At 37.4% G+C, this 22,752-nt stretch overlaps 1 protein-coding gene and 1 non-coding gene across 2 annotated transcripts in view; one reads left to right on the top strand and one right to left on the bottom strand.

Moving 5' to 3' along the window:
- The window catches only part of LOC140640672 (uncharacterized), a 38,803-nt gene extending 16,322 nt beyond the window's left edge, over positions 1 to 22,481 (top strand). Inside the window, exons 2-3 of the mRNA XM_072840252.1 lie at positions 637 to 831; positions 22,220 to 22,481. Coding sequence (XP_072696353.1) covers positions 637 to 751 — 115 coding nt within the window. The 3' untranslated portion in view covers positions 752 to 831; positions 22,220 to 22,481. The remainder of the gene's footprint in view (positions 1 to 636; positions 832 to 22,219) is intronic.
- LOC140640786 (small nucleolar RNA U2-19) lies at positions 19 to 97 on the bottom strand. The gene has a single exon (XR_012037419.1). It is a non-coding gene; the product is annotated as a small nucleolar RNA U2-19 (small nucleolar RNA).
- Positions 22,482 to 22,752: the final 271 nt, after the last annotated feature.

The following is a 22,752-nucleotide window of genomic DNA, read 5'->3' on the forward strand; positions in this document are numbered from 1 at the left end:
TTTTAAATTACTTTTACTTCTTAGAATTATAAAGATCATGCATTAGACATACTGGAAGGCCTCTGATGCTCAGATTAGGATATTTTCATCATTGATCCACTTCCTTTTAAAGAATGTAAATATACTTCCTTCACCGGCAGACTAGGAGATGTTTATTTCTGTCTGCTCCCTCTGCACGTCAAACCCTGGGGCGATAGGCCGTTAAGAACTATTTCTTTATTTGCTACCATCCTACTGAATACATGAATACAAGCCCCAGTGGCCACTAGTGCCCAGTTATCAAGAGATGTGTCTTTTGGGTGGCAGTCACAAAAACCAAGGTGGCAGACATGTGCATAAGCTCCTTTCTCAAAAACATTGGCAGTCTGGAGTGGGGCAGAGGGGAGAGCACAGTGATGGTGCCTGTTGGCCTTACTGGTTTCTGGAGAGGATGGCAATTGGTCCCTGGATGGTTGTTAAAATAGAAGCTTGGCCCTCACCTCAGCTATTAAGATAATAAGCTAATAGGCAAAAAAGAAAGAAAAAAGATAAGCTAATAGGCCTCTTTCACAAAAAGACTACATGTTTCAATCTGCTATTTCTGCAGTGTTCAGTGGAGGGATGTCTGGTTAAGAACTGTTTCTCTGTTTGTTACAGTGCTATGGTACCCACAAACATAAGCCCCATTATGGGGCTCCCTCTGGGCAGCAGCTACAAAAACTGGGGCATCAGACATGTGGACGAGCTCCTTTCTGGGAGACTGATGGCCTGAGGGAGAACAGGAAGATGCACATACCAGCCTCCAATGTCTGGATAGTATTAAATTAGACACCTGCCCCCAAGGCTTTTAAGGTAAGCAAATAGTTTCTTTCATGCAAAGACTGGGTTTGTTTCAGTCTGCTGCCTCTATGCTGGGCCTTGGGGGATAAACCATGGAGAGTCCACAGAAACCCTTTATGAACTATTAGTTCATTATAGACTATGGACCTCATAGGTGCAAATCCCATTGGCTTTCAAAGGTAGATGCTTTGGGAGTCCATTTTTCAGGTGGAAGTCTTCAGAGTTGTGGTACCAGCTGTGGGGTTCATACCTTTCACTCCTCAGAGAGAAGCTCTGAGTTGTGAGTTCCCTGTGCCAGGGTTGAGATGGATGGTGAGATTGTATGTGAGGCTGTCCTACTCACTTCAGTGTGAGTTTTTCTCCTTTGCTTGATGTGTAAGAGTCACTCAGCTAGTTTCTAGATGTCTCTCAGAGGGAATTGTTCTGTATATAGCTGAATATTAGAATAATAATAATCTAATCAAAGTACATTTATGGTACTTACTATCATAGATAACAACATATGTCTTGTTGTTTTGACCTTCAAAGGTGGCTCATTTTCACCTGGATACTGTGCCTTCATATTGTATACTTGTCTCTAGCTACTGCTAGGTTGTCAGGGTCTTGCTTCCAAGCAAAAAAAACCCAACTGTAGAGGGTTGATCATTAGTTTACAGAATCAGTGAGGAGGCTGGAGAACCAACAGGCTCAGAAAATAAGAGAAGCCAAGAGGGTCTAGGCAACCCAGAACAGCTAGCTGCCCAGAGTCTGGGGCAACCAGCATTTTGGTTTTTAAGTTTCCTCCTGTCAAGAGTTATACCTTGCTTGGGCAGCCCAGGTGGCTCAGTGGTTTAGCGCCACCTTCAGCCCAGGACATGATCCTGAAGACCCAGGATCGAGTCCCACGTCAGGCTCCCTGCATGGAGCCTGCTTCTCCCTCTGCCTGTGTCTCTTCCTCTCTCTCTTTCTCTCTCTCTCTCTCTCTGTTGTCATGAATAAATAAATTAAATCTTAAAAAAAAAAAAAGTTATACATTGCTGAATTCCCAAATTCAGATCCTGGGCAGCCAGAAAAAGTACATTTACAATTGATTATTATGTATTATGCCATATGTATTTTGTTTAAATAGGATTGAATAGAACATTTTTTATGGATTTTATTTATTTATTCATGAGAGACAGAGAGAGAGGGAGAAGCAGGCTCCATGCAGGAAGCCCTATGCAGGACTCAATCCTGGGACTCCAGAATCACGCCCTGAGCCAAAAGCAGATGCTCAACCGCTGAGCCACCCAGACATCCCAAGAACATTTAAAATGTGCATTTAATAAGGCCATTTTAGCCATAAGGAATTGTTTTGTTATTATTACTTTTATTTTAAAGAGTGCTATTAAGTACTAGAAAATCTGAAAAATATTTCCAGAACTACTATGTTCATCCTGTTGTGGGCATGGCCGTTTTATTAATTCCTTCCTTGCTGTAAGTGAAAATATACAGAGGTATTCCCCTTACTCCCAGCCCCCACTCCAAAACTAAACCAAATTAATTGTGAAATATGGTATGATTCACCTTATTTTCTGGAATTCACCTATAAAAATCAGGTATTGGCTATGGGTGGCAGAGTCATTTTTAGGCATTCCTTGATTATTCCATTCTCCAGTGTCATTTGACTTCCATCTCTAAATTTAGTCTTTAAGTATCCAACATAGAGCTTATCTACATATTTGTTATTTATTGCTTACTGCAAAGGAATGAATGATTATTTTAAGATTTGTAACATTATGGAAACAAAGAACAAAGAATGATCACTCCCCATAATCCTGCCCTCAGAGATAACTACTATTAACAGTTTGGTAGTTCTTAATCTAGACTGTCTGGTTTCCATTTCCAGCTTTTCCATTTAGCTGGCTACCCTGAACAAGTTATTGGTCCTCACACTGCCTGAGTTTCCTCATTTCAGAGTAATAGTAATAGTTTACTGGTTCACAAGGCTGAGAGAGGGTTTAATAAGATAAAGCATTCAGCAGAGTTACTGATATATAATAAGTTTCATAAATGCTAGTTTGCATACATATGTTAGTCAAGATAGACTAGATTATATTGGAATAACAAAAAATCCACCCAAATATCAGTTGCTTAACACAACAAAAATTTACTTCTTGCTAATGCTGCATATCTTATTGCAGATTGGCAGGGCGTTTTCTCCATGCAGTCACTCAGGGGCCCAGGGTAATGGAAGTTCTATCATGTTGTGGTCACACTCTGCAATGCATGGTGCTTTTAGTCATCACAGCAACAAAAAGACTATAAATCACACATCGGTTTTTTTTACTGCCTCAGCCCATAATTGACATACTAAATTTCAGCACTTACAATTTGCTAGTCAGAACTGGTAATCATAGCCCTGCCCTGCTACAAGTAAGCTGTAGACATATGGAATGTGAAGTGCAGAATATTTGGTGAATGCTACTACCTCTTTCAAGTCCACCTTTCCTGCCACCCAGTAATGTAGATTATCCAAATTGTGTTGTAGTTTTTATGTTTTTTTTTAATTTAATGTATCATGGACATTTCCCCATATCAGTACATATTAATTCATTCATTGACCATTTATTTATTTTTAAAAAGATTTTATTTATTTGTGAGAGAAAGTATGAGAGAGAGAGAGAATGAGCAGGCATGAGTAGGGGAGGGGGCAGAGGGAGAAGTAAACTCCCTGCTAAGAAGGGATCCTGATGTAGTGCTTGATCCCAGGATCCTGAGATCATGACCTGAGTTAAAGGCAGGCACCCAACAACTGAGCCACCCCGGCTCCCCTCACTGACCATTTAGTAAGCCTTTCTATGCATCAGGCCTATTCTAAATACTGGGCTATAACAATGAAGATAACATTTGATAATCCCTGTCTTCATGTAATTTATTGGGTTGCAAACAGGTAAGAAATAAAATATTTTTTTGAAGTATAATGTGTTAGGGCAGCCCCTGTGGCACAGCGGTTTAGCGCCGCCTGCAGCCCACGGCGTGATCCTGGAGACCCTGAATCAAGTCCGTCGGGCTCTCTGCATGGTGCCTGCTTCTCCCTCTGCCTGTGTCTCTGCCTCCCTCTCTCTCTCTCTGTGTGTCTCTATGAATAAAAAAATAAAGTCTTTAAAAAAAATAAAGTATAATGTGTTAGAAGGTAATAAATGTTATGGTGAGAAAAAAAGAAACGGAAGAGGCAGAGGGAGTTTTGAGGGCACAGTTTATTTAATTATTTTTAAAAGATTTTATTTATTTATTCATGAGAGACACAGAGAGAGAGAGACAGAGACATAGGCAGAGGGAGAAGGAGGCTCCTTGCAAGGAGCCTGATGTGAGACTCGATCCAAGGATCTGGTGATCATGACCTGAGTCAAAGGCAGACTTTCAAGTACTGAGCCACCCAGGTGCCCCTTGATGATACAGTTTTAAATAGAATGCCCACAGAAACCTTTGTGAGGTGACTGTAGTTAAATTCTGAAAGGTATGAAAAATATCTTGTGAATATCTTTTATAGGAGAACATCCCAAGAAAATAAAAGTATTAGTGTGGCTTGGTGATATGAACACAAAAACACATTTTCCTATTTTTGTGTTAAGTTTCAAATTTTCTATGAAAATAATTAAAAATGAAAAATAAAACTGGTTGTAAAGCTGACATCCAGATTTTATATCAGTATTTTGGAAAAGAAAAACAGAAAATTAAATAAATAATAAATATAATAAATATTCTCAATCTTTTTTTAAAAAAGGAAAAGTTTTACCAATTTATCTCCTCAGAAACAGTATTTTAACTGCTTTGTTTCTCTACATCCTCATTGACTAATTCCTATACAATCCAGCATTCGATTAGGATTGTTGTTCATCACTGCATAATTGCATTATGTATGTTAATCTTACCTTTCCAATTATTTGTTAAACTTTTTTTTTTAAGTTTTTATTTATTTATTCATGAGAGACAGAGAGAGAGAGAGGCAGAGAAACAGGCAGAGGGAGAACAGGCTCAGGCAGGGAGCCTGATATGGGACTCCATCCAGGGACTCCAGGATCACACCCTGAACCAAAGGCAGATGCTCAACCACTGAGCCATGCAGGCGTCCCTATTTGTTGAACTTTTAATTCTGTCTTACTTTTTATACCTCTCATTCCCTTTAAAGTGATTAGACATATATAATCAATTCCCTATAAAAATTACAGATTGAGAAATAAAACTTAGTGGTGACTTTCATTTAAATATAACCTCAATTGCTAATAATTCTAACAGTATTTTCCTATATCGAGAATGAAAAAAATTAATAAATAAGCTGCACAAAATATATCTATAAGCAATTTAAAAGTTTTGAGTATTAGAGAACTGGTTTAAAAATACTTCAAGTATTTTTTTCAAGTAATTGGCTAAATTGAAGTATAATTTGAATAGACCTTTCTTAGTCACATACTTATGATTCTTCCCCTAAAAAATTTGTTTTTTCAGTGGTTTACTTTGTTGCCATACAACTAGGCTACGTTGCACAAACATTGTGAGTAAATTCTGTCAGTTTTTCCTTAAGATGACAGAGAGTCTTAACAATTTAGATGATTGTGATTGAAATAAAAAATGAAATCAGCCTTATTCAGCCCAAAGAGTTTACTGAACTCTGTAAAAGTTATTTGGCTAGATTATGAGGTAACACCCAGACACCAATGAGGAGTGTCTCTGAAAGATCACTCACTTAGAACCACCCTGCATTTAGGGGAAGTGGTGACAGGCTGGTCAAGGAAGACTCTTGTTACAGACAAATTTGTCAGTGTTAGTCACACAACTGGAACATAATGTTAAGAAGAAAATGTATGACACTGTTGGGAAGCTATGTTGGAAGAGCTGTGGCCAAAGAAAAGAGAATTACAAATTGCACTTCCATAGCACAGATAACTTGGAAATATGGTACATAAAAAAAGTTTTGTTTTCATAATTTAGTTCACTCCAGTTATAATCTATTTTATATGAGGTAAAATCTCTATTTTGAGAATGTCATTACCTCAGGAAGGAAGAATTACTGCATTATACTGACATTAAGTTAGAAATATTTTTAGGGTTCGGAATGATTACATTTTCGGTATCAGACTATCCAAATCATAAAAACAGTTTTGGAATATAGTGTTCATACCTCAGCATCAAACATAGAAAATGATAAGTCACAGGTCACCAAACTACTCTGAGACTGTAAATAGAAATTTTGATCTCTGAATCTCAATTTCCTCATCTGAAAAAAATGGAGATACAGACTTTCTTCCTTCTGCACTTTACTGGTATGTTTTGGGTATACCAAATTTGTGAGCCTCGTTCTTCTCAGCAAAAACTTGAGCAAAAGGAAGAATAAATAATAATTGAACCATTCATGGTGCCCTTGAATAGAGTGTTCCCCATTTTCATTGCTAATCCTCCTCTGAAGGGAGAATTTCCTTAAATTTTGACCTGCAGACAGCAGGTTTTTACACTGCTCTGCCCTATCATAAATTCTTTGCTCAATTATCATTTATTCATTCATTTTTTTTAGTAAGTTGGTCATTCACCAGTTGAGGTCATTCCAGCTAGGGACTGGAGATACAAAGAGGGATAAGACAGTTCCAGTCCTCATGTATAAAGAGCAAGGGAGACCAACTTTATACAAGTATTTACAAATGTACTCAGTTGATGCAAATGTACAGAATGCTAATCGGAACTTTCAACAGGGGACTAGGTAATGTATATTGGGAATCGGAATAGATTTTAGATATATCAAAGCTATTAACAAGAAAAATGAGGAGTTGGCTAAGCGAAGAGTGTAAGGAAAGTGATTTAAGCAGAGGGAATAGCGCTGATGGATTTTGAGATACTGAAAGGAAAGCCAACATGGTTACAGTTTAGAGAGACAAAATCCAGATCTCAGACACCTTATTAAGGGATTGGTCTTAATTCTGAGAGAAATGGAAAACCATTGAAATTTTTTGTTTGTTTCTTGTTTTATATGTTTAAGCAGGAAGTGACATAATCACTTGCATTTTTAAAAGATCATTCTAGGCACTCTGAGCAGAATGGTGCCCAAGTCATAGATGTAGGGAAACAGGAGACAATTGAAGGAAGTGAATGACAGGGTTGGCAAAGAGGAGGAGGAAAAAGTGAACTGATTCAAGAGATATTTAAGAGACAGAATCAATAGGATTTGATTGTGAGGGAAAGATGAATCAAGGATGACTTCCAGATTTCTGGCTTACGGAAATGGGTGGATGCTATTTATTTAAATAAGGAATACTGGAGGAAGATAAAGTTCAGGAAGGAGAATCATGAATCATAGTTGACCAGCACATAGCATACACAATCAGCCATTTTGAATATAAAAATCTCAGGGTTTAGATTACACATAGATATGAAAGTACAGATTTTTTTTAAAAGATTTTATTTATTCATGATAGACACAGAGAGAAAGAGAGAGAGAGAGAGAGAGAGAGAGAGAGAGAGGCAGAGACACAGGCAGAGGGAGAAGCAGGCTCCATGGAGGGAGCCTGATGTGAGACTTGATCCCAGGACTCCAGGATCATGCCCTGGGCCAAAGGCAAGCACTAAACCCAGGGATCCCTCAGATTCTTTTTTAAAAATATTTTATTTATTTATTTGACAGAGAGCACAAGCAGAGGTAGAGGGAGTGGGAGAAGCAGGCTCAATGCTGGGGGCTCAATCCCAGGACCCCAGGATCATGACCTGAACCAAAGGCAGACGCTTAACCAACTGGGCCACCTAGGCACCCTGCAAATGCAGGTTCATATCAAAATCATGCTTATAACTTGATCCCTAAGTCTTGCTTTTTAAATTCTGGGTGACATTTATACCCTTTCCTTTTCCTTTTCCTTTTCCTTTTCCCTTTCCCTTTCCCTTTCCCTTTCCCTGTCCTGTCCTTGTCCTGTCCTTCTTTGAGATAGAGTGTACAAGAGAGAGCACAAGCAGGGGGAGGAGTAGAGGGATAGAGAGAAGCAGGCTCTCTGCTGAGCAGGGAGCCTGACGCAGGGGGCTCAATCCCAGGACCCCAGGACCATGACCTGAAGGCAGATGCTTAACTGACTGAATCAATCACTCAGGCGCCCTGATATTTAAACCTTTCAGTGGTCTTTTACCTTCCTATTCTTGGGTATTTCAGATCTTTTTAGGTCAGATCTTAAGTGTTGTCTTGGTTCCAGCTTTATTTTATTTTATTTTTTTTTTAATTTTTATTTATTTATGATAGTCACAGAGAGAGAGAGAGAAAGGCGCAGAGACACAGGCAGAGGGAGAAGCAGGCTCCATGCACCGGGAGCCCGACGTGGGATTCGATCCCGGGTCTCCAGGATCGCGCCCTGGGCCAAAGGCAGGCGCCAAACCGCTGCGCCACCCAGGGATCCCTGGTTCCAGCTTTAAATTGAACAGTTTGAAGCCCTCTTTTTTTTTTTTTCTTTTGCTTTTTCTCCTCTTTGTTATAGATTGTAAAACCTTAACTTTTCTTTTATCCTTAGATCTCTCATGTAAGATCTAATTTTATCTGAAGATCACTCCCATAGCTTGAATTTTCTTCATTTCTTATACTTTATTTTTCTAATAACTCAATAACTTCCTTCCCTGGAGCTACCCATCTTCCCTGTGTTGTATCAATTTCCACAATGGAACAAAAAAGGAGAAAACTATTATGAAGGATGAAGTGTATTTTATCACAAGCTATTATTACCACATGTTGCTAGGGGACACCTGTTTCATAGTAATGAAACAGGATTGAACTGAATGTCTACAAATGGTTTTTTAATCTTTGCAAAATATAGAGTTAAAAATAAGAATATATAAAAAAATAAAAATAAATAAATAAATAAGAATATAGAAACATTGAAAATAAAGGAGCATAAAATATATATCAGGTAAATACTAAGCAAAACAAAGCTAGTATAAATCTATGAATACCAGAAAATGTAAGATTTTAAAGCAAAAAGCATGACTAAAGAGGATCACTAGATAGGATAAAAGGAGCAAATCACCAGGAACAAGGAGTTAAGAGACAAATCCTACAATCATAATAAGAGATTTCAACACCTATTTCTCAGTGATACATCAAGCACACAAAAAAGCAAGATTGACAAGATTATAGAAAATTTGAGCAAAACAAACTAATATGCTTGTTTCAATGGGCATATATAAAATATTCTACCCAAAAATTGCAGAATATATATTTTTTGAAGTGGAATACTTTTGAAAAACCGTGTTGAAAGAACTCTAATAAAATTACAAAGAGAAGGAAAAAATTTAAATGAAGGCTTATTCTGTGTTTATCTGTACTGTGTAGATAAGGAAATTGAGATTCTGAACATTGAAAACTCTAAAAACAAACAAAAAAAGCCAGATATTAAGTGGTACCGTCAGTATTAGAACTCAGACTTAATTCTTTCTGTAGCATTACTATAATATTAAAACCTGAAACTTGGGGCACCTGCGGTGGCTCAGTCGGTTAAGCATCTGTCTTCAGCTTAGGTCATGATCCCAGGGTCCTGGGATCAAGGCTGCTGAGATGGCTGCAATTTGTGGATCAGTATACCTTAGATGGTTGAGCTGTGAAGGAGGGAATCTCAAAGATCTGTGGGAAGGTTATCATTAGGAGTATGGCTAAGTGTTTGCATATGTGTAAAGTGAGCCCAGGTGAGACCTACCAGTAGTGACTGAGAACTTAACACAAATGTCAGTGCTGGAAGAATGTGGAATTTCAATCCATTCACACTAGAGAGAGCTTATCACATGCCCTAGGAGTATGACAAAACCAGAATAGGATCAAGGTGAACACTGTAATGAACAGCCTACCAGAGCAAAACTCAACATACTTTAAATAAATATAATACAGTTCTTCACAGTGTAGCAGCTAAAATTGTTCTACACAAGGGAGAAATTACTAGACAAGTAACTCAAGAAGAAGGGAAATATGACCATTAAGAGAAAAAATAGTAGAAACAAAGATGATCGTGGATGTTGGACTAAATAGATATGTACTTTAAAGCAGTTATTATAAATATGTTCAAGAATTTAAAGAAAAAGATGGAGTTTCCCTTAGAGGTGTGACTGAACAGATGGGGAAGCTCAACAGAAAAATGGAAACTAGAAAAACAAAGTGAAATGGAAGTTCTGTAACTGAAAAACTGCTAAACAGAGCTTAGAGGGAAACTTACTGTGGTAAATGCTCCTAATAGTGAAGAATGGCTAAAAATGAATGCTGAAAGCATAAAACTTAAGAAAAGAAACAGCAGAATGAACAAAACAGAAGGAAACAATAAGAGAAGAAAATTACATAATAAACAAAATTGTACAAGGCTCAAGTAAAAGGATACTAAAAGCAAACTTCTAGCAAGGTTGGTTAAAAAAAAAGAATGCACAAATAAACAATAGTAGAAGTGAGAAGGGGGGCTTAGAAACTCTTCCAACATTCAAAAGATAAATTTATGCTAAAGTTTTTTAAAATTAGATTAAAATTGATAGTTTTAGAAAATATGATTTCCTGCAGAAGTTCTTCCTATCTCAAAAATAAATTGAATATCTGAATAGTAGTTCCATAACTACTAATGTAGTAACCATGATATAAATGGTTAGTAAATTTAAACCATTCATTAAGCATAATATAAATGGTTAGTAAATTAAAATCTTTGTTGGGGATCCCTGGGTGGCGCAGCGGTTTGGTGCCTGCCTTTGGCCCAGGGCCCGATCCTGGAGACCTGGGATCGAATCCCACGTCGGGTTCCCGGTGCATGGAGCCTGCTTCTCCCTCTGCCTGTGTCTCTGCCTCTCTCTCTCTCTCTCTGTGACTATCATAAATAAATAAAAATTTAAAAAAAAACTTTATGCAGAGATACCTGGGTGGCTCAGTGGTTTAGCGCCTGCCTTTGGCTCAGGGCATGATCCTGGTATTCTGAGATCAAGTCTCGCATTGAGCTCCTTGTGAGGAGCCTGCTTTCCCTCTGCCTATGTCTCTGCCTCTTCTCTGTGTCTCTCATGAATAAATAATCTTTATTTAAAAGATAAAAAAATAAAGAAAATAAAATCTTTGTGCAAAGCAAGCTTCAAACCCAGAGTTCTATCAGTGAATGACCTTACAATTCCAGTAGTATACAAATTATACAAGTGAATAGAAAAAGATCTGGGCAGCCCCAGTGGCTCAGCGGTTTGGCGCCACCTTCCGCCCAGGGTGTGATCTTGGAGGCGTGGGATCGAGTCCCGCGTCGGGCTCCCGGGAATGGAGCCTGCTTATCGCTCTGCCTGTGTCTGTGCGCCTCTCTCTCTCTCTATCTCTCTGTCTGTCTCTCTCTCTCTCTCTTTGTGTGTCTCCCATTAATGAATAAAGAAATAATTAAAAAAAAAAAGTCAACTTCTAACTTTTTAAAAATAAAGGCAGCCCGGGTGGCTCAGCGGTTTAGCGCTGCCTTCAGTCCAGGGCGTGATCCTGGAGACTCAGGATCGGGTCCCACTTTGGGCTACCTGCATGGAGCCTTCTTCTCCCTCCACCTGTGTCTCTGCCTCTCTCTCTCTCTCTCTCTCATGAATAAATAAAGTCTTAAAAAAAATAAGAAGTAAAAAAAATAAAGCTAGTATAACCTTGCTATCAGTATAACCTCAGACAATAGATGACCTGTCATGACCTTAGTGAAAATCCTAAATAAGTTCAGTTAGAAAATGGAACCTGACAGTATGCAAAGGAGATAATACATCATTACCAGGATGAGTTTATCTCACAAATCCAGGTTTCGTTTAATATTAAAAATAAACTGTGTTTGATTAAATTCAACAATTTGAATTTTAAAACCTCTTAATAAATAAAAAGGGCCATTCTAACCAGATAAAGGTTACAGGCCAAATACAGCAGCTAACATTATTCTTAATTTGATATATTGAAAGCATTCTCATTAATCTCAGAAAGCTAACATTATTCTTAATTTGATATATTGAAAGCATTCTCATTAATCTCAGAAAGAAGAAGGTAGCATAAAGGAGAAAAGATCTAAGTGAATCTTTGGGTGAGAAAGACAACCCTGGAACTCTACAACACTGTACAGCCCAATCTAAGTAAATGATCATACTTCTTGATTATAGGACTCAATATTTTTAAAAATAATTTTTTCCCAAAATGATTTGTAAATTCAATGCAATTCCAGCCAAAATCCAAATGAAATAAGTGTGTGTTTGTGTACGTGTAAATTGTCAAACTATGTAATTTATATGTAAGAGCCATAAATATACTTATGAAGAAGAACAAGGTGGAAAGATTTGCCTTACAGGTTACCTTATTAAAAAGCTATCATAACTAAGCCTTTTGGCTCCCTGAACAGCATCATGGTGGTTGGAAAAAGCAAGAACCTTACAAAAGATGGCCAGAAGGGAGTAAAAAAGAAAGGGTCGATCCATTTTCTAAGAAAGATTGGTATGATGTGAAAGCACCAGCTATGTTCAGTATTAGAAATATTCTAAATATACTAGCTATAAGAACTCAAGGATCCAAACTTGCATCTAATGGCCTTGAGGGTAGTGTTTTTGAACTAAGCTTTTCTGCAGGTAGAATGATGATGTTGCATTTAGAAAATCCAAGCTGCTACTGAGGATGTTCAGGACAAAAACTGCCTGACTAATCTTAAACTGTCATAAATGTGCTCCGTGGTCAAAAAATGGCAGACCCTAATTGAAGCTCATGTTGTTGTCAAGACTACTGTTGGTTATTTGCTTTACCTATTTTGTGTTGGTTTTACTAAAAATCACAACAGTCAGATTTAGAAGACCTCTTAGGTTCAGCACCAACAGATCTGCTAAATTTGGAAAAAGATGACGGAAATCATGACCCAAGAGGTGTAGACAAATGACTTGAATTAATCACTAAATCAATTTCAAGCAGCATATGGAAAAAGACAAAGAAAAGGCTTGCCAATCTATTTATCCACTCCATGATGTCTTTGTTAGAAAAGTAAAAATGATGAAGAAGCCCAAGTGTGAATTGGAAAAGCTCATGGAGCTTCATGGTGAGGGTAGTAGTTCTGGAAAAGCTGCTGGGGATGAGACTGGTACTAAAGTTGAATAAGCTGATGGATATGAACCACCAGTCTAAAAAACTGATTTAAAATTCAGACATCTAATAGTGACAAACAAAAAAACCTTGTAATATCTAAAAATAAAAGGTATAATAATTAAGGCACTGTGTTGCTGGTTCAGGGATAGAAAAAAATGACGAATAGAATAGAACTGGATACCTAAACAGAACCACACTTATGTGGAAAATTGATTTGTGACAGGCTTTTATTGTAGATCAGTGAAAGAAAAAGCAGACTTAAAAAAAAGCATTGAAACAATTGAAAAACATGACATTTAAACCCCTCCTTCCTACCATGCACTAGAATAAAGTCCAAATAAATCAATGACTGGAATGAGAAGGACAAAGGATAAAACTTCTTGAAAACTATTACAGAAAAATATTTTCTGGCTTTGAAGTCCAAAAGGATTTCTTAAAGAAGATCTAGAAAGTATAAATCAGGAAGCAAAGATGACAGCCAAAAGTCTTGAAGTCCAAAGTTGGAGGACTCATACTTCCCAATTTGAAACCTATTGCAAAACTACAGTATCAAGACACTATGGTCATGGCATGAAGATAGATCTATAGGTCAATGGAATAAAATGGAAAATCTATATATAAACCCTTCCTTTAAGGCCAATTGATTTCCCACAAGGGTGCCAAGATAATTCAATGGAGAAAAAAATAATGTCTTCAACAAATGGTTCTGGGACAACTGAATATCCACATGTGAAAGAATGAAATTAGACTCTTACTGGAACCCTACACAAAAGTTGACTAAAAATGGATCATAGACCTAAGTGTAAAAAAGCTATAAAACCACTAGAAGGGAACACCTGGGTGGCTCAGCAGTTGAGTAGAGTCTGCCTTTGGCCCAGGGAGTGATCCTGGAGTTCCGGGATCGAGTCCCATATCAGGCTCCCTGCATGGAGCCTGCTTCTCCCTTTGCCTATGTCTCTGCCTCTCTCTCTCTCTATGTCTCTCATGAATAGATAAATAAAATCTTAAAAACAACAACAACAACAACAACACTAGAAGAACACATAGTAGTAAATCTTAGTGAATTTGGGTTAGGCAGTGGTCTCTGAGATACAATCCCTAAAAGACAAGTGATAAAATAAATTTGAAAAATTGCACTTCATCAAAATTAAAAACTTGTAGAGAAAACTATGCCATCAAGAAAGTAAAAGAGATCTCATACAATGGGAGAATATATTGATTGAGGGTGATAAAGATAAGCCCTCCAACAGAACAAGAGATGCAAATACTGGCAGTCAAGAAAGCAGGCCCTGTAATATTAAGGCGTGAAAGTAGGGCACCAACAGTATCTGCTACAAAGTCCCAGACTCTCTTCAGTAGAATTAGGCAGGCCCAGGGCACCTGGGTTGTTAGGCATCCACCTTCAGTTTAGGTCATAATCTCTGTATCCTGGGATTGAGCCTCTGTATCAGGCTTTCTGCTCAGCAGGGAGCCTATTTCTCCCTCTCCCTCTGCCTTCTGCTCCACCTGCTTGTGCTCTCTCTCTCTCTGTCAAGTTAAGTAAATAAAATCTTTTTTAAAAAAAGGAGAAGAGGGACATCTGGGTGGCTCAGCGGTTGAGCATCTAACTGCCTTTGATTCAGGGCTTGATCCCGGAGTCCCAGGATGGAGTCCCACAATGGGCTCCCTGCATGGAGCCTGCTTCTCCCTCTGCCTATGTCTCTGCCTCTCCCTCTGTGTCTCTCATGAATAAATGAATAAAATCTTAAAAAATAATAAAATAAAAAAGGAAAAGAATTAGGTTGTCCCGGGTCTTAGCTTGAGCTTCCCCCAGAAGTATACATAAGCTGAGGCAAAAGACTCATGAGCTGTTACTTTATTAGGGCAAGCAGTTCCAAGATACAAGGGCAGAAAAGGAGAAGCAAAGCAGAGGAGAGAGAACCAGTATGAAAATGCATTGTGGATTTTGGGCCATTATTAAATGCCATTGATTGCTTGATCTCTTGGGATAGTTCTTACGAAGCCTTGAAAACCCCTTGGACTTTTGCACTCGAAGACCCAAAAAGCACCTGAATACAATTTTTTTAAAATAAATTTATTTTTTATTGTTCAATTTGCCAACATACAGAATAACACCCAGTGCTCATCCTGTCAAGTGCCCCCCTCAGTGCCCGTCACCCATTCACCCCCACCCCCCGCCCTCCTCCCCTTCCACCACCCCTAGTTCGTTTCCCAGAGTTAGGAGTCTTTATGTTATGTCTCCCTTTCTGATATTTCCCACACATTTCTTCTCCCTTCCCTTATATTCCCTTTCACTATTATTTATATTCCCCAAATGAATGAGACCATATAATGTTTGTCCTTCTCTGATTGACTTACTTCACTCAGCATAATACCCTCCAGTTCCATCCATGTTGAAGCAAATGGTGGGTATTTGTCATTTCTAATGGCTGAGTAATATTCCATTGTATACATAAACCACATCGTCTTTATCCATTCATCTTTCGTTGGACACCGAGGCTCCTTCCACAGTTTGGCTATCGTGGCCATTGCTGCTATAAACATCGGGGTGCAGGTGTCCCGGCATTTCATTGCATCTGTATCTGGGGTAAATCCCCAACAGTGCAATTGCTGGGTCGTAGGGCAGGTCTATTTTTTTTTTTTTTTGGGCAGGTCTATTTTTAACTCTTTGAGGAACCTCCACACAGTTTTCCAGAGTGGCTGCACCAGTTCACATTCCCACCAACAGTGTAAGAGGGTTCCCTTTTCTCCGCATCCTCTCCAACATTTGTGGTTTCCTGCCTTGTTAATTTTCCCCATTCTCACTGGTGTGAGGTGGTATCTCATTGTGGTTTGATTTGTATTTCCCTGATGGTAAGTGATGCAGAGCATTTTCTCATGTGCATCTTGGCCATGTCTATGTCTTCCTCTGTGAGATTTCTCTTCATGTCTTTTGCCCATTTCATGATTGGATTGTTTGTTTCTTTGGTGTTGAGTTTAATAAGTTCTTTATAGATATTGGAAACTAGCCCTTTATCTGATACATCATTTGCAAATATCTTCTCCCATTCTGTAGGTTGTCTTTTAGTTTTGTTGACTGTATCCTTTGCTGTGCAAAAGCTTCTTATCTTGATGAAGTCCCAATAGTTCATCTTTGCTTTTGTTTCTTTTGCCTTCGTGGATGTATCTTGCAAGAAGTTACTGTGGCTGAGTTCAAAAAGGATGAAAGATCTAAATGTGAGAAAAGATTCCATCAAAATCCTAGAGGAGAACACAGGCAACACCCTTTTTGAATACAATTTTTAAATGACTGATTGCTTTTCCCCCACAGGTCGTTAGTTGATATCTGTAAATTAAGACTCTTCTACACCTCATACCTCAGGCTCCCTTTAATCAACATCCAAAACATAATTGATGGTAATGGATAGCAGGGATAATTGAAATCCAAAGAATAATAGCTACCATTTAGTAAGTACAAGGCAGTTTTATATAATGTCTAATCCTCACAAAGTAGCTTTTGTTATACTGATTTTATTAATGTCCAAGCTGAAATTCAGCTAATTTAAGGAACTCAGCCAACATCACAAAACTAATAAGTAGCAGACCAGGTTTTGGAACCATATCTTCTTTTTTTTTCTTTTTTAAATCTCAAAACAATGCTCTTTCTATTACACCAGGGTGCCTCTTAGAAGAAAGGATTGAGATTCCTAAATCTCTTCTTAGCCAATACTTTTTAAACATGTTATTTATTTTTTAAGTAGGCCATATAAACACATGGTTTAAGATTCAAGAAATAGAAAAGGATATAAAGTGAAAACTATTTTTTCCCTGCCCATAAGTTACCCAGTTCCTCTTTTCAGGGGCAACTAATGTTACAAGAGCTTTGTGCATCTTCTCCAAAATATTTATGCATAAATATAATTGTTTACCCTTTTAACAAAAAGAGGTTATCTACCAAATGTATACTGTTGCTAGATATCTTAGAGTATTAAAAAAACAAATGGCTATAAGATTTTAGGCTTTGTGTGTAGAAGAATATGGAAAAAGCACTTTTCCAAGATGGAAGTTTCTGATGAATTCTGTTCAAACTATAATTTATTATCATTTGGCATGTCTGTTACCCTTGCTCAACATAGTTTTTGTTTACCATATCTTTTTCAGTGAAGAGCCAGATAGTAAATATTTTAGGCTCTGATCTCTGTCATGACCACTCAACTCTGCTGTTATAGCATAAGAACAGTCATTGACAGTATGTAAACAAATGGACAAATGGGTGGGTTCTTTTTTTAAATATTTTATTTATTTATTCATGACAGACACACACACAGAGAGAGAGAGAGAGAGAGGCAGAGGGAGAAGCAGGCTCCATGCAGGGAGCCCGATGTGGGACCCGATCCCAGGTCTCCAGGATCACGCCCTGGCCCTGGCCCGAAGGCAGGCGCTAAACCATTGAGCCACCTAGGGATCCCCAATGGGTGGATTCTAATAAAACCTTATTCACAAAAACATGTGACAGGCCAGATTTAACCTGTAGGTCAGTTTGCTGTCTAGGGGGGAACTTTTTATTTTTTATTGTTTTTAAAGATTTTATTTATTTATTCATGAGAGACAGAAAAAGAGAGAGAGAGAGAGAGAGGCAGAGACACAGGCAGAGGGAGAAGCAGGCTCCATCAGGGACCCTGGCGTGGGACTGGATCCCGGGTCTCCAGGATCATGCCCTGGGCCAAAGGCAGCACTAAACCGCTGAGCCACCCGGGGCTGCCCCTAGGGGAAACTTTTAAACTAGAAAAATATAGCACACCAGCATCATTTGGGTATACCAGAATGATTAAATAAACCCCTGATTTGTACTGTTTGTCAATTTCTATAGTGTAAATACTCCTAAAAAATGGCTGAGTTCAATCTACCAACTGTTTAGCAATAGGATTGCAAAATTTCTAAATATTTAAGAATTGGTTCTCATGATCTGATGAGAGGCAGTTACAGCGCAGCACTACATGCAAAACCTCACACCTGTAGAATAGCAAAAATCAACAACATAAGAATCAACAGGCTGTTGGTGAGGATGTGGAAAAAGGGGAACTCTCTTGCACTGTTGGTAGGAATGCAAATTGTTGCAGCCACTCTGGAAAACAGTATGGGGGTTCCTCAAAAAGTTGAAAATAGAACTACCCTGTGATCCAGCAATTGTGCTACTAGGTATTTACCCACAGGATACAAAAATACTAAATCAAAGGGATTCATAGTAGCATCATCGATATTTATAGTAGCATCATCTACAATAGCCAAATTATGAAACATGCCCAAGTGTCCATTGAATGATGAATAGATAAAAAAGATAGGGGTGTGTGTGTGTATATATATATATATACACACACATGTGTATACACACACACATATATAATGGAATATTATTCAGCCATAAAAAATAATGAAATCTTGCCATTTGCAACGAAATGAATAGAGCTAAAGAGTACAATTCTAAGTAAAATAAGTCACTCAGAGAAATACAAATACCGCATAATTTACTCACATGTGGAATTTAAGAAACAAAAAATAGGGGAATGAGCATAGGGGGAAAAAAGAATGAGAGACCAAGAAACAGGCTCTTAACTATAGAGAACAAACTGATGGTTATCAGAGGGGAGGTGGGTCAGGGATGAGTGAAATAGGTGAAATAGGTGATGGAGATTAAAAAGTACACTTATCATAAAGAGCACTAAGTAATGTATAGAATTGTTGGATCACTCTATTGCATACCTGAAACTAAGAATATAACACTGTGTATTAACTATGTTGGAATTAAAAATTAATAAAAGATAAGTATACTATTCGTATACTTTTTCCATTCACATGTTCTTTATCCATTCATCAATCAGTGGACACTTAGGCTGCTACCATAATTTGGCTGTTGTAAATAATACTGCAATAAATATAGGGGTGCATGTATTCCTTTGAATTAGTATTTTTGTATGCTTTGGGTAAATACTCAAAGTAGCGTGATTACTGGATTGTGGGGTAGTTTCCATTTTTAATTTTTAAGGAACCTCCATACTGTTTTCCAGAGTGGCTGCACCAGTTTATATTCCCACCAACAGTGCAAGAGGGTTCCTTTTTCTCTACATCCTTGCCAACATCTGTTTCCTGTGTTTTTTATTTTAGCCATTCTGACATGTGTGAGGTTATATCTCATTGTAGTTTTGATTTGCATCTTCCCTGATGATGAGTGATGTTGAGCATCTTTTCATATACCTGTTGGCCATCTGGATGTCTTCCTTGGAAAAATGTCTGTTCTTCTACACATTTTTATTCTGGATTATATATTTTTTATCTTTTGTTTTGGTGTGGAATTCTATCAGTTCTTTATATATTTGAATACTAACCCTTTATCAGATATGTCATTTGTAGATATCTTCTCCCATTCAGTAGGTTGCCTTTTAGTTTTGTTGGTTGTTTTCTTTGCTGTGCAGAAGCTTTTTATTTTGATGTAGTCCCAATGGTTTATTTTTGCTTTTATTTCCCTTTCCTCAGGAGACATATCTAAAACATAGTTAATACTGGGATGCCTGGGTGGCTTAGTGGTTGAGCTTATGCCTTTGGCTCAGGTCATGATTCCAGGGTCCTGGGATCAAGTCCCCATTGGGGTTCCTGCAGGGAGCCTGCTTCTCCTGCTGCCTAGGTCTTTGTTTCTCTCTGTGTGTCTCTCATGAATAAATAAATAAAATCTTTTTAAAAATTTACAAATTTCAAAATTGAAAATAAAATATAGTTACTACAACTGATGTCAGAAAAATTGCCCGTGTGCTCTTCTAGGATACTTATGATTTTAGGTCTCACATTTAGGCCCTTAATCCACTTTGAGTTTATTTTCATGTATGGTGTAGGAAAGTGATCCAGTTTCATTCTTTTGCATGTTGCTGTCCAGATTTCCCAGCACCATTTGTTGAAGAGACTATCTTTTTCCCATTGCATATTCTTGCCTCCTTTGTTGAAGATTAGTTGACCATATAAATGTGGGTTTATTTTTGGGCTTTCTGTTCTGTCCTATTGATCTATGTGTCTGTTTAGTGCAGTGCCATATTGTTTTGATTACTGTAGCTTTGTAATATAACTTTGAAGTCTGGAATGTGATACCTCTAGTTTTGTTTTTCTTTTTCAAGATTGCTTTGGCTATTTGGGTCTTTTGTGGTTCCATACACATTTTAGGATTGTTTGTTCTAGTTCTGTGAAAAATGTTAGTATTTTGACAGGATTGCATTAAATGTGTAGATTTCTTAGGGTACTGTGGACATTTTAATAATATTTGTTCTTCAGATCCATAAGCATGGAACATCTTTGTGTCAAACTTCAGTTTATTTCATCAGTGTTTTATAGTTTTCAGAGCACAGGTCTTTTACCGTTTGATTAGGTTTATTCCTAGGTATTTTATTATTTTCGGTGCAATTGTAAATGGGATTGATTCCTTAATTTCTCTTTCTGCTGCTCCATTATTGGTGTGTAGAAGAGTAACAGATATCTGTACTTTGTTTTTTTTTTATCTTGCCACTTTACTGAATTCACTTACCAATTTTAGCAGGTTTTTGGTGGAGTCTTGGGTTTTCTGTATAGAATATCATGTCATTTGCAAATAATGAAAGCCTTACTTTTTCCTTACCAATTCAGATGCCTTTTATTTCTTTTTGTGGTCTGATCGCTGTAGTAGGATTTCCAGTATTATGTTGAATAAAAGTGGGGAGAGTGAACATCCTTGTCTTGTTCCTGACCTTAGTGGAAGAGCTCTCAGTTTTTCCCCATTGAGAATGATATTAGCTCTGGATTTTTCATATATGGGCTTTATTGTGTTGAGGTATGTTCCCTCTAAACCTACTTTGTTGAGGGTTTTTAATCATGAATGATGTTGTACTTTGTCAGAAGCTTTTTCTGCATCTTTTGAAATGATCATATGGTTTTTATCCTTTGCCTTATTGATGTAATATATCACATTATTGATTTGCAAATATTGAACCACTCTTGCATCCCAGGAATTAATCCCAATTGAATATGGTGAATGAGTTTCTAAGTGTATTGTTGAATTTGTTTTGCCAGTATTTTGTCGAGGATTTTTGCATCTATGTTCATCAGTGGTATCAATATCAGCCTATAATTCTCTCTCTCTCTCTCTCTCTCTCTCTCTCTTTCTCTCTCTCTCTCTTTTTTTTTTTTTTTTTTTTTTTGGTGTGCCTTTATCTGGTTTTTGGATTGGGGTAATCCTGGCCTCATAGAATGAATTTGGAAGTTTTCCTTCCTTTTCTGTTTTTTGGAAAAGTTGGAGAAAAATAAATTTCAACTCTTCTTCAAATGTTTGATAGAATTCACCTGTGTAACTTGTTGGGCATTTTTTGGTTACTGATTCAATTTCATTGGGGGTAATCAGTCTTTTCAAATTTTCTGTTTCTTCCTGATCTGTTTTGGGAGGTTATATATTTCTAGGAATTTGCTCATTTTTTCTTGGTTGTCCATTTTGTTGGCATATGATTTTTTGTAATATTCTCCTATAATTGTTTGTATTTCTGTGATGCTGCTTGTTATTTTTTCTCTTTTGTTTCTGATTCTGTTTGAGTGCTTTCTCTCTCTCTCTCTCTTTTTTAAAAAAGATTTTATTTATTTATTTACCTGAGAGAGAGAGCAAGAGCACATGAATGGGGGGAGGAGGAGAAGAGGGACAAGTGGATTCCATGCTAAGTGCAGAGCCCAATGTAGCCCCATGACCCAAAGATCATAACCAAGAGTTGGATGCTTAACTGACTGAACCACCCAGGTGCTCCACTCTCTCTCTTTTTTTGCTGAATCTAAGTAGAGGTTTATCAATTTTGGTGACCCTTTCAAAGAACTAACTCCTGGTTTTATTAATCTGTTCTATTATTTTTTTAGTTTCTATATCACTTATTTCTGCTGTAATCTTTTGTTTCCTTCCTTTTGCCTGGGTTTGAGTTGTGCTTGTTCTTTTTCTAGTTCATTTAGGTGTAAGTTTAGGTTGTTTATGTGAGATTTTTCTTGCTTCTTGAGGTAGGCCTCTATTGCTATAAACTTCCCTCTTAGAACCATTTTTGCTGTATCCCTAAGATTTTGGACTGTTGTATTTTTCTTTGGTTTCCATGTAATTTTTTACTTCCCCTTTGATTTTGTGGTTGATCCATTCATTGTTTAGTAGCATGTTATTTAACCTACATGTATTTGTAGTCTTTCCAGGTTTTTTTCCCTTGTGGTTGGTTTCTGGTTTTATAGTTTTTGGTCAGAAAAGATGCATGGTATGACTTTGACTTTTTTTTAATTTGTTGAGGCTTCTTTTGTGGCTTATTATGTTTTTTTTTTCTGCTGTTTTAGGATGGAATCCTCTGGATATGTCTGTTAAATCCATTGGTCCAGTGTGTCATTCAAAGCCACTGTTTCCTTGTTGATTTTCTATTTGGATGATCTGCCCGTTGATGTAAGTGCGTGTTAAAGTCCCCTACTATTATTGTATTTTTTTTTTATGTTTGCTATTAACAGTTTTTTTTTATGTTTGCTATTTATTTTATGTTTGCTATTAACAATTTTATGTATTTGGGTATTCCCATGTTGGGTGTATAAATATTTATAATTGGTATATCTGCTTGTTGAATTGTTGTCTGTATTATCATATAGTGTCCTTCTTTGTTTATTGTTACAGTATTTGTTTTAAGGTCTAGTTTGTCTGATACAAATATTGCTACACTAGCTTTCTTTTGACCTACATTTGTGTGATAAATGTTTCTCTATCCTCTCACTTTCACCTGCATGTGTCTTTAGGTCTGAAGTGAGTCTCTTGTAGGTGGTATGCAGATGGGTCTTGTTTTTTTTTAATCCATTCCATCACCTTATGTCTTTTGATTAGAGCA

This window comes from Canis lupus, chromosome 9 (genome assembly GCF_048164855.1).
Source record: "Canis lupus baileyi chromosome 9, mCanLup2.hap1, whole genome shotgun sequence".
Taxonomy (NCBI): domain Eukaryota; kingdom Metazoa; phylum Chordata; class Mammalia; order Carnivora; family Canidae; genus Canis; species Canis lupus.